Source organism: Hemiscyllium ocellatum, chromosome 8, assembly GCF_020745735.1.
Source record: "Hemiscyllium ocellatum isolate sHemOce1 chromosome 8, sHemOce1.pat.X.cur, whole genome shotgun sequence".
NCBI lineage: Eukaryota > Metazoa > Chordata > Chondrichthyes > Orectolobiformes > Hemiscylliidae > Hemiscyllium > Hemiscyllium ocellatum.
The window spans coordinates 53,851,183-53,864,451 of record NC_083408.1 but is presented as its reverse complement, the minus strand read 5'-3'; the positions used below and the strand labels follow the sequence as shown (position 1 = coordinate 53,864,451).

General features: G+C 41.0%; 1 protein-coding gene across 3 annotated transcripts in view; it reads left to right on the top strand.

Moving 5' to 3' along the window:
• The window catches only part of heatr5a (HEAT repeat containing 5a), a 132,799-nt gene that overhangs the window by 57,916 nt on the left and 61,614 nt on the right, over positions 1-13,269 (top strand). For all 3 annotated transcript variants that reach the window (XM_060829040.1, XM_060829038.1, XM_060829039.1), the window contains exon 18: positions 1,690-1,880. In XM_060829040.1, coding sequence (XP_060685023.1) covers positions 1,690-1,880 — 191 coding nt within the window. The remainder of the gene's footprint in view (positions 1-1,689; positions 1,881-13,269) is intronic.

Sequence of the window (13,269 nt, the reverse complement as noted above, 5' to 3'; positions counted from 1 at the left end):
CCTCATTAACCCACATTTGTACATGTGACTACTAATTCTATCCTACATTCTTGTTTCCAGAAGTTTCCCAATGCCAAAGATGAACTTACTGGTCTGTAATTGATGGGTTTATCCTTGCACTCATTTTGAATAAGGACAAAACGCTTGCAATTCTTCAGTCCTTTGGTACCACTTAGGTCCAGAAACAATTGAGTGGTTATGGCCAGTACCTCTGTGAGTTTCCAGCTGCAATTCTTTCAATACCCTTGGTGCATCTCATCCGGTCCTGGATACCCCCCTCACAACTCCTTTAAGTCCTTAAAACCTATCCAGTGTTACCTCTTCATTACTTTTGAATTCTTCTAGTGACTGAGATTTCTTCTCTGTCACCATGGCCTGGGTATCATCTGTCTGTAAAATGTTCATGGAATATCTTAACCATATCCCCCAACCCCTCTCGCCTTCATGTATAAATCTCAGTTTTGATCCCTAATCAGGCCTACTTGTATTTTAAAAATTCTTTTGAGGAATCCCAATCTTCTTTCTTAATCCCTTTTTGCTTCCCTTCTGAACATTTTGTAGTCAGGTTTGTTCTCAATTTTATTTTCTACTTGACACCTTTCATTAGCACCCTTTTTTCTTTATCTTGATTTCTATCTCACTTTCCACACAAGTAACCTCTGAATTTGTTTACCTACATTTGCTTTCAAGGGGAATATACCTTTACTGTTTCTGAATCATCTCTTTGAAGATAGCCTGTTGTTCAGCTATGATTTTGCCCACCAACCTTTGTTCTGGTCTGTCCAGCCCAGCTCTGTTCTTGTTCTATTGAAGTCCGATGTCTCCAATGAACTATTCTTACTCTGCATTGTCTTTTTCTGCCATCACCTAAACTTTCTGATAACCATTTTCACTGCTGTACGCATTGTTGCACTGGCACTTGACTTTCTGGGACCACCTTATTCCCAAGAACTAGATCTAGAACGTGCTGTTGTTGTACGGAACACATACTGCCATAGAATATTCTCCTGAATATCATTCTTAACACATGGAGCTGTTCAAAAAAAGAGCGGAGGAGCTCTCCTCAGTTTGTCTCATTCTACTATTCCCTCAAGCTCTCAGTAGTTGCAAACTATCTGGACGTTATTCCATTGCTGTTTGGATGCTGCTGTGTACAACTGCGTGCTGTTTTGTTGATATTACGAGTGTCACTGCAGTTCAGAAGTTCTCATTGGCCATAAAGTATATAAAAGCCATATTTTTATTTGTGTTCACAGTTCTTCGTTGCATTGATTATGAATGATTGGGTGTAGCTTATTGTTTGGAATTTATTGTTGTGGTTGTACGTGCAGCAGCGCATTTGTACTGTCAAGAGTGTGTTGCTGGAAAAGCACAGCAGGTCAGGCAGCATCCGAGGAGCAGGAGAATCCTGAGGAAGGGCTTTGGCCAGAAACATGGATTCTCCTGCTCCTCGGATGCTGCCTGACCTGCTGTGCTTTGCCAGCAACACACTCTTGATTCTGATCTCTAGCATCTGCAGACCTCACTTTCTCCTACCGCAAATATACCATTTGTTGTGAAATATGTATGCTGCAGTGTTTGTATATTGGAATAACAGATCTTCAAAACTGCTCATTTTGCTGGAGATAACAAAAAAAAATCAATTTGTAATAATGAAGTTTTGCATTTTGTTTTTTTTTAATTTTCCAGAAGTTAGCTTGCAAGAAGGGTAGTTTAGGTCCAGATGAGGTGAGAAGACCTGCTCTAACCCTGGTGATGAATTCCTTGGAAAGTCCAAATCTTCTGTTGAGATGTGCTGCAGCAGAATCTCTGGCCAGACTTGCACAGGTTGTAGCAGATAGTGCCTTCACTGCGAAGCTGGCACAGACGAGCTTTGAAAAGTGAGTAAATCAAATAAAATTGTCTTTTAGATTGTAGTGCAAAGTAAGCCCCTGTTTTTAAAAACAAAACAAATATGTTTGGGTGTTGCTGAGGTAACTGTACTGGGATGTATGATAATGAGTCTTACTGATTTTTGTTGATCTGTGCTGAATAATCTAAAACTGATATGTTTTAGGACAGTTGTAAATTTGTTGCATAAGGAGAGAAATTAAAAAGGATTCCTATTCTTTTGCAGTAAAATGTCACTTTTTAAATCCTGCAATGTATCATTTTTGTTTTTAATTCTTCTGTATGCAATTATTCTATGATTTCCTAGCATTTGCTTTCCATAACAGTCAATTGCTGGGAATATTCTGCGACCCATATGCATTCCTTCCCCATTATCTGCTCATGCAATATTCCGAGAGTCATAGAGATGTACAGCATGGAAATAGACCATTCTGTCCAACTCATACATGCCAACCAGACGTCCCAACCTAATCTAGTCCTATTTGCCAGCACTTGGCCCATATGCCTCCAAACCCTCCCTACTCATATACCTGTTCAGATGCCTTTTAAATGTTCTAATTGTACCAGCCTCCATCACTTCCTCTGGGAGCTTATTCCATACGTGCCCCTTGGGTCCCTTTTAAATTTTTCCTTTGTCATCCTAAACCCATCCCTCTAGTTCTGGACTCCCCCACCCCAGGGAAAATACCTTGTCTATTTACCCCCTCATGGTTTTATAAATCTCTATAAGGCCAGCTCTTGGCTCCGATGCTCTAGGGAAAACAGCCCGAGCCTATTCAACCTCTCCCTGTAGCTCAAATCCTCCAACCCTGACAACATCCTTAAATCTTTTCTGAACCCTTGCAAGCCTCACAACATCCTTCCAATAGGAGGTCGACCAGAGTTGCAAGCAGTACTCCAAAAGTGGCTTAACCAATGATCTGTGCAGCTGCAACATGACGTCCCAGCTCTTACAATCAATACTCTAACTAATAAAGGAAAGCATACCGTATGTCACCTTCCTATCCAACTTTGACTTCACTTTCAAGAAACTGTGAACCTGCACTCCAAGGTTTTTTTTTCCTGCAACATTCCTCAGGACCTTACCATTAAGTATTTAAGTTGTGTCCTGATTTGCTTTTCCAAAATTCAGCACCTCAAATTTATCTAAATTAAACTCCATCCTCAGCCCATTGGTCCATCTGATCAAGGTCGCGTTTAATCTGAGGTAACCTTCTTTGCTGTCCACGGCATCTCCAATTTTGGTATCATCTGCAAATCTATTAACTATGCTCCAATGTTCATATCCAAATCATTTATATAAATGATAAAAAGCAGTGGATCCAGCACTAATCCTTGTGGCACACCAATGTTCACAGGCCTCCAGTCTGAACGGCAATCCTCCATCACCACCCTCTGTCTTCTAATTTCAAGTCAGTTCTATATCCCCCAAAAGCTCTTGAAAATTCAATCTGTGTTTACAATACTTAATAGCCATGCACCCTCCCTCATTGCCAAAAATAAACCTTCAGCCTGACAACCCCTAGCCACCTTTTCTTTTTTGTTCCTCTAACTGACTTCTCATGCACTCCACTTTCATTTGCATGATGTTCGTGTTCCTTCCTTTAAGCGATTGTGTCAGATATGTTTCAACATAATCTTTCATGGATGTGGGCAGCTGCACTAGGCCAGCATTTATTGACCATCCCTAACTGTAGTTGAAAGAGTAGGGGTGAGCTGTTGTCTTGATATAACAGTTTATATGCAGTAATTAAACCCACAGTGCTGTTAAGTTCGAAATTCCAGGATTTAGGTCCAGCAATAGTAAGAGAAATGTTATTTACAGTTACAAGTCTGGATGGTGTGTGGCTTTAAAGGGAATTTTCAGACAGTGATTTTCAAATTTATCTGTTTCCTTTCTCCTTCCTGGTTGCAAAGATAATGAGTTTGGAAGGTGCCATCAAAAGAGCCTTCGTGCATTGTTGTGGCGCAACTTGTATATGGTAAAAACTGTTGCCACTGCGTTAGTGGTGGAGGCAGTAAATGTTTACGGGGGTGGGATAAGATGTCGGTCAAGTGGCTGCATGGTATTGAAAATCTTGAGTGATGTTGGAACTGCACTCATCTAGACAAGAAGAGTATTTCAGAGTGCTTCTGACTTGTACCCTATAGATTTTGGACAGGCTTTGTAGATGAGTTACTTGGCACAGGATTTCTAATGCAATGCACTCCCAAAACATCCACCTCATTGACTAGTTCTCTCTATTTGTACAATAAATTCATACTCAATTAATCCTTAATTAAAATATCCATCACCTATTCCCTCCTTCCATTAGATTTTTGATATCCCTTTATAATTATATTAGATGATAATAGGGACACATGAGAACATTCAGTCCACTCAAGTGGTACTGAAACTGGGTTTTTAATCCCTGTCGTTAAAATAGACGCATCTACAAAAGGTGGCATTTCTGTGAGAGGGTTGAGATAGTCAGCCATTCTTATTACTTCAAGTTTCTTCGTGGGGGAAAGTGAAGACCGAAGATGCTGGAGATCAGAGTCGAATAGTGTGGTGCTGGATAAACACAGCCGGTCAGGCAGTGTCCAAGGAGCAGGAGAATTGACATGTCAGGCATAAGCCCTTCAACAGAATGGTTTCTTCCTGTTTGAAGTTTTCCTGATAATTTACATGTGCGATATATCATGTACTTCATGTAGAATTTCTAGTCTCTGACAAGTTGATTTGCCCACAGTATTTACATGGCTGGCTGAGTTCAGCTTTCTCATCGGTAATAGCCCCAGAATGTTTGTATAGGAAATACAGCACAGAATAAAGCCATTGAATGTTTAGGATAGATAATCAGATTTGGGGCAATGAATGCTGGCATAGTTGTACTACAAATAGGAAAAATACAATAGATACTTGCTTGTAATTCTGGAATTTCTATCTAAACATATCTGCCTCTCTTCCAACTCCATTAAGTCCTTGTTGACCCTCCAAACTAATATCTATTTTGAACCAGCTTCCCCTTATTTGTGTTATGTAGCTTTTCTCTTTTTAGATATACTTTATAATTTGGATGTCTCCTATGAAATTGAATAATCTTTAAGGAGCTAGCTGGATTCTATTGTCATGAACAATATCATTGGTTTCAGCAGAAACCCATTTGTGTAACTTTCATTGAATTATTTGGAAGGCTGTTAATTTAATGCCAGATCGGTCCTCATGAAATTGTGGGAATAGATCAGCCAGTGAAGGCTTGGAAGATCGCCATTCAGCTTCTAGCTGAAGTCTGACTACATAGGGCTTACTGAATTCAAGAAGTAATAGCAAACTTACTTAAAAGGATAAGCTACAGGTTTCACCTGGTTGAATATAAGCATGACCCCTCTGTACATTTGGATCTACTTACAGGTTTCGAAGTATAATAATTACTTTATGAAGAATGACAATAGGGTGCATTTGTGTAACACCTTTCTAACACAGTAACTTGTTTCAAAGTGCTTTATTAAGATGGTCTCAAAATTCTAGACCAACTTTGTACACTTTGCATTTTGCAACTTTGCATTTGTACCCTAATGCAAACCTTTAGTGTAAAGCAAATGAGAACCAATGTACTTGTTAAGATGTTTTAACTTTGAAAGGGGACATCTAGCAACTTGCACTTATTTTTATTTGTTTTGACCAGAGCCAAGTTGAGCTTCTCCATTTTATTTACGGTTTTGGACAGGATACCTCAAACTCTTGAAGCCTCTGGATGAGAAGGGAATAAACTGTGTTCCCTTTTTTATTCACCCATCCACTTAGTCAGTTGAAAAAATTGAAAGATATGCCTTCCCTTTCTCACAGTCTATCTTTTTGCTAGAGATAAATGAACTGGGGTGGCGCTGTGGCTCAGTGGCTAGCACTGCTGCCTCACAGCACCAGGGTCCCAGGTTCGATTCCAGCATCGGGTGACTGTCTGTGTGGAGTTTGCACATTCCTCTCATGCCTGCGTGGGTTTCCTCCCATTGTCCAAAGATGTGCAGGTCAGATGAATTGGCCATCCTAAATTGCCCATAGTGTTTGGTGCATTAGTCAGAGGGAAATGGGTCTGGGTGGGTTACTCTGGCAGGTTCTATGTGGACTTGTTGGGCCAAAGGGCCTGTTTCCTCACTGTAGGTAATCTAATCTAAACTTTTCTCTTAAAAACCCACTTAATCGCACTTTCTTGATTCAATACAAGACTTCCTTATTTATTAAGCATGAAAATAATTACCAGTGCAATTCACATATGTAGATTAAAAATAAGAAATAAGCCTAAAAATATAAATGTTCTTTTTAAAAGAAAAGGCTTTTCTTGAGTCAGTCTCTGAATTTCTGAAGAACAAATGAAATGACGTTGTCATTATTGGATTATACCAATAGCATTGACTGTAGGCTAATGAAAATTCCTTTTTTCTGATTTCCCCTTTTAACTGGCTTGCAACATTTAGAGTGGGTGAGATTCTTTACCTGCAATAATTGGGAAACCAGCTAATGCTCCAATTCAGTCAGGTGTTATATATTTGAATATCAACGTTTGCAACAAAGTCCACTCATTGTGAAAGCTTTATTTCAGTTAACTGCACTCCCAGAACTGGTCACCTCATCAACTAGTTCTCCATATTTATACAATTCTACATGTTCTTCATAATTGTACAATTATACAAAATCACACCCAATTAACACTTAATTAAAATATCCATCACCTATTCCCCTCTCCCATTAAGTTTTTGGCACACCATTATAATGTATCAAATAATAACAGGTAAACATTGGAGCATTCCATCCCATTAGTCCACTCCAATAGCATTGAAACTGGCTTTTTAATACCTGTCCTTGTGTATCCCTGTAGGTGAGTACAGATGTGTTCACAAAAGGTGGCTTTCTTTTGAGTGCTGAGATAGTCAGCCATTCTTCGACCTTCAGTTTCTTCCAGTATGAAATTTTCCTGACAATTTATATGTGTGACATTCCATTGGCTTCATGCAGAACTGTGCCAGACAATCACTGAATTTAAATCCACAGTTTTGTTTTTACTTTTTAAAAATAATATATTTTGGAATTAAAAGTAAACTGATGTCTATAAATATCTTGGGATACAGATCCAGATCCTAAGGTTGAGCACCAGTGTTTCTGTTTATTTTGATCAAGTGCATATTTAAACTTAATTTACTATCAAAGAAGTTTTGCTGGTGATTCCCCAGAATACGTGTTCATCTGTGGAAATTCTGACAGTTATTCAAATGGAGTGAAAACTGCTTTCTTATAAATAATTTTGCAAGTAAAACGAAGTTAGAATAAGAACTTGTTCTGCTTTATCTTTGCTTTCTGTCGGCATTTTTGAGCATAATTTGCTTAAATGTCTGCCACTGCTCATCCACTGACTCTCCTTACCGTCTTTTTTTTCTCAGCTGTTTAGGAAACCCATTCTTTATGCCATTTAGATTACCCTTATTGAAGTTGAGGACATTGCTGTCCCTTCGCTGATGTGAAATTCTGTATTGTAATTGCTTTCCCAAGGTATTCCTTAACTAGATGAACTCTTATTAAGCCTAACTCATTACACATTACAAGATCTAAAATAGCCTGTAGGCTCTGCAACTTATTGCTCTAAAAAGCAATTCCTGCTAAACACCAGAAATTCATCTTCCATGTCATCCTTGCCTCTGATTTGTTCAGTCACTGCAGATTCAAATCACCTGTGACAATTGAAATGCTCTTCTTGTATATCTTCATTATTTCCGAATTTATACTTGAGCCCATTGATTGTTCTCACTCATGATTTTTTTCCCCTTGCCATTGCTTATTTTTACCTAAACTGATTCCATATTGCAAGTATATCACTACTAGCCATGACAATAATACTATCATTTTTTAGCGATGCTATCCCACCTCCTTTCTTTTGTTCTATTTTTCTGGAATGTTGAAGACCCTTGAATATTAAGTTCCAAGTCTTGCTCACCCTGTAACTACATCTCTGAAATATCTATCAAGCGATATTCAGTTCTTTCTATTTATGCAGTGACATGGATACAGAACTGGTTAAACGTCAAAGACAGTGGGTGGTGGTGGAGGGTTGTTTTTCAGATTGGAGGCCTGTAACCAGGAGAGTACCACAAGGATTAGTGCTTTGTCCACTAATTTTCGTCGTTTATATAAATGATTTGGATGTGAGCATAAGAGTTATTGTTAGTGAGTTTGCAGATGACACCAAAATTGGACAGCGTAGAAGGTTACCTCTGATTACAATGGGATTGTGATCAGATGAGCCGGTGAGCTGAGGAGTGGCAGATGACTTTTAATTTAGATAAATGCGAAGTGCTGCATTTTGGGAAAGCAAATCTTAGCAGGACTTATACACTTAATAGAGAGTGTTGCTGAACAAAGAGACCTTGGAGTACAGGTTCATAGCTCCTTGAATGTGGGGCTGCATGTAGATATGATGGTGAAGAAGGCGTTTGGTGTGCTTTCCTTTATTGATCAGACTATTGAGCGCAAGAGTTAGGAGGTCATGTTGCGGCTGTACAAGAGATTGGTTAGGCCACTTTTGGAATATTGCTTGTAATTCTGGTCTGTTTCCTATCGGAAGGATGTTGTGAAACTCGAAAGGATTCAGAAAAGATTTACAAGGATGTTGCCAGGATGGAGGATTTGAGCTATAAGGAGAGGTTGAATAGGCTGAGGCTGTTTTCCCTCGAGCTTTGAAGGCTGAGGGGTGACCTTTATCGAGGTTTATAAAATCATGAGGGGCATGGATGGGGTAAATACACAAGGTCTTTTCTCTGGGATGGGGAAGTCCAGAACTAGAGGGCATAGGTTTAGGGTGAGAGGTAAAAGATGTAAAAGAGACCTAAGGGGCAACTTTTTCACACAGAGGATGCTGTGTGTGTGGAATGAGCTGCCAGAGGAAGTGGTGGAGGCTAATACAATTGTAACATTTAAAAGGCATCTGGATGGGTGTATGAATAGGACGGGTTTAGAGGGATATCGGCCGGATGCTGGCAGGTAGGACTAGATTGGGTTTGGTCGGCATGGACGGGTTGGACTGGAGGGTCTGTTTCCATGCTGTATGACTTTACCTATCTTGTCACAAATGCTGCTGTATACAGATAAATAACCTTAAGCTTTGACTTTTTACCATTATTCTTTCTCGTACTAATTTTTTATGTATTCCTCTGTGTATATCTTTTCAAGTGTGAGAGGGCAGAGCTGAGTATGGTGACCGTCCCCAAGTAGAAGGTGCTGGAAATACTGAATGGCCTGAAGGTGATCAGTCACCTGGACCAGATGGACTACACCCCAGAGTTCTCAGGTAGATAGCTGAAGAGATAGTGGAGGCACTAGTAGCGATCTTTCAGGAATCGCTAGAGTCAAGGGGGGTGCTACAGGACTGGAAAATTGTTAACGTGACTTCCCTCTTTAAAAAGAAAGTAAGGCAAAGACAGAAAATTACAGACCGATTAGTCTAATCTCAGTCAAGGGTAAAATCCTGGAATCCATTGTGAAGCATGAGATTTCTGAATATTTCTAAGTGTATGGTAAACTAGGGCAAAGTCAGCATGGTTTCATCAAGGGGAGGTCATGCCTGACAAATCTGCTAGAGCGCTTTGAGAAAGTAACAAGCAGGTTAGACCAAGGAGAGCCAATGGATGTTACCTACCTAGACTTCAAGAAGGCCTCTGATAAGGTGCCGCACAGGAGGCAACTGCATAAGATAAGGATCCATGGTGTCAGAGGCAAGATGCTTGTATGGCTAGAAGCTGGGCTGTCTGGCAGAAAGCAGAGAGTGGGGATAAAAGGGTCCTTCTCAGGATGGCAACCAGTGACAAGTGATGTTCTGCAAGGTTCCATGTTGGGACCGCAACTTTTCACTTTATACGTTAACAGTCTAGATGAAGGAACGGAGGGCGTTGCAAACGATGCAAGGTAGGTCAGATTGAGGAGGTGGAGAGGCTGCAGAAGGATTTGGACAGGTCAGAAGAGTGGGCAGACATGGGTGCCTCCTAGCAGAGCGCTTTAGGGAACATCTCCGAGACACCCGCACCAATCACCCACACCGTCCCGTGGCCCAACATTTCAACTCTCCCTCCCACTCTGCCGAGGACATGGAGGTCCTGAGCCTCCTTCACCGCCGCTCCCTCACCACCAGACACCTGGAGGAAGAACGCCTCATCTTCAGGCTCGGAACACTTCAACCCCAGGACATCAATGTGGACTTCAACAGTTTCCTCATTTCTCCTTCCCCCACCTCACCTGAGTTCCAAACTTCCAGCTCAGCACTGTCCCCATGACTTGTCCGGACTTGTCCAACCTGCCGAGCTCCTTTTCCACCTATCCACTCCACCCTCTCCTCCCTGACCTATCACCTTCATCCCCTCCCCCACTCATCCATTGTACTCGATGCTACTTTCTCCCCACCCCTACCCTCCTCTAGCTTATCTCTCCACGCTTTAGGCTCACTGCCTTTATTCCTGATGAAAGGCTTTTGCCCAAAACGTCGATTTCGCTGCACTTTGGATGCTGCCTGAACTGCTGTTCTCTTCCAGAATCTGGTTTCCAGCATCTGCAGTCATTGTTTTTACCTCGTAGTAGATGAAGTCAAACAGGGTAAAGTGTGAGGTCATGTACTTTGCTAAGAAGAATAAAAGCATGGACTATTTTCTAAATGGTGAGAAAATTCAAAAGACTGAAGTGCAACAAGACTTGGGAGTTCTAGTCCAGGTTTCTCTCAAGGTAAACTTGAAGGTTGAGTCAGTAGTAAGGAACACAAATGCAATGATGGCTTTTATTTTAAGATGATTTGAATATAAAAGCAGGGATGTACTTATGAGGCCCTGGTCAGGCCACATTTGAAATACTGTGCGCAGTTTTGGGCCTCGTATTTCAGGAAGGATGTACTGGCCTTGGAGTGTGCAGAGGCGGTTCACAAGAATGGTCCCAGGAGTGTAAAGCTTAACATATGAGGAACGTTTTGAGGACTCTGGGTCTATTCTCGATGGACTTTGGAAGGATGAGGAGGAATCTAACTTCAACTACAGAATACTGAATGGCCTGGACAGAGTTGATGTTGGGAAGATATTTCCATTGGTAGGAGAGACTCCTAGGGCACAGCCTTAGAGTAAAGGGAAGACCTTTTAGACAGAGATAAGGAGAAACGCCTTCAGCCAGAGATTGTTGAATCTGTGGAGTTCATGCCATAGGAGGCTGTGGAGGCCAGGCCATTGAGTATGTTTACTCATTGTGAGTGTTCCTTGAATATCAAGGGGATCAGGGGTTACAGGGAGAAAGTGGGAGAATGGGGGTTGAGAAACTTATCAGCCATGATGACTGAATGGTCACAGCATGATTCAAATGGAACAACTCTCTCTTTCGCCGATACTGATGCCAATGCCTCATGAATTGGAACACATCCCTCCCACGTCAATCTTCGAATCATGTATTTACTCCTCTAATTTTAGTCAACTTCTGCCAATTTGTATATAACTCCAGATAGTAATCCCAAGATTTTTACCTTTGTGGTTCTGCCTTTTAATTTAGCTCTGAGGTATTCCTCAGCAGAACGTCTTACCTAACCCAGCCGATGTCATTGGTACATACATTGACCACAACTACTGAATTCATCCCCTCCCACTCCAAGTTCTTGTCCATCGTAGAAAATATGCCCCAAACCTTGGCGCTAGGTAAGCAACACAGCCTTTTGGAGTCTTCCTTTTTTTTTGGGAGGGGTTGGCGGAGGGACAAGAGTGTATAACTCACTAATATTGAACCAGGGAATGAGGGCACTGGCTGAGGTTTCTGCAAAACTATATTCTGGATCCCAATATATGCTTCACTGTCAGCTACACCCAGGTTTCCCTGACTATGAACCAAATTTAATTAATTAATTTATCTGAAGGGAGTAATTGTCTTCTGAAATAGTGTCTGAATATCTTTCCCCTTCCCCAATATGATGTAGTTTCCACAACTCAGACTCCAGTTTGTCATCTCTCAGCTGATGTTCCATGAGCGACCAATACTTGCTGCAGATGTCATCACTGTGGATCATACTGGTGTCCACTATCTCTCACATAGTACAATCGCAACACACCGCTAGCATAGCTCTTTCTGTTCTGTTCTGTTCTGTTCTGTTCTATTCTATTCGATTAATCTATTCAATTTAGATGTGAGAAGAATTTCTTAACCAAATTCTTCAGCTGGGGTAATGTCTCCTGATATGAATCATCTGCATAGTTGAAATAATTGGAAGATACACCCACCAATTGCCTACCTTGTTTCCTGTGGTGTTGAATTTTGGCTCTTCCAGGGTGAAACAAGTTGAATGGGCTCTCCACAGCCCGTTTTTCCCTCTCTTGTCTTTGCTATCCTTCTCTCACAGATCCTTTTTTCTCTTTATGAAGGTGTGTTGTCTGACTCTGCTGCTGACTTTGTTCTCTCTTTTACTGTTTATGGATCTGTTGTTTCCACACTCTCTCTTGATTAAGCTGCTGTCCCCTCTCCTCCTCTATTTCAGAAGCACAGGGTCCTCCACTCACTCGCTCATTCTGCTCCACGACAAAATGCTGACTTGTTGCACACTCCTCCCAGTCTGCTTCAAAGCAATGCTGAATTCTCTGTATGGGGTGGTCTGATGAAAGTGATTTGAGTTCAGGCAAGTTACCCTTCACAGGTGAATAGTTCATTAATATCGTGTCTAGAGTAAAGCATGGTGTATAGACACTTTCCTAATCTTCTATTGTGTCATGGAGCAACTCTGAAACTGGATTCATTAAGTTTGTAAAAGAACAAGGAGATAATTGACAAATGAAAAGAAAAGGAGGAAGTGAGGACTGCACATGCTGTAGTTCAAAGTCAAGCGTGGTGCTGGAAAAACACAGGACAGGCAGTATCCGAGGAGTAGGAGAATCAATGCTTTGGGCATTAGCCTTGATAAAGGGCTGATGCCCAAAATATGGATTATCCAGCTCCTTGGATGTTGCCTGACCTGCTGTGCTTTTCCAGCAACACAGTCTTGACAAATGAAAAGAAAACCCATGATGCCAACTGATTTTTCATACTGCTAATAAACACATAAAAATAGAAAAGGTAACACATTTTTATACTTCAATTTCTTTTGATTTTTGCCTTCACTGTAGCACTACATTTCAAGCATTTATAAGATAGCAGAATCCTTTTAATGAAATAGCTACATGAACAGCACGAACGATGATAGGATTCTGCCAGTGCAGTTCCGAGCCACATGACCCAACAATTGACTGATAAAAACCAAAACAGCATATTCTTTCACTTAGTAGGAATCGGCAGAGTACACAGCATACTGAACCAGCGACAATGGAAAAAGCACAGCATCTTCTGTTTGATGTCATTTCATTGTTGCT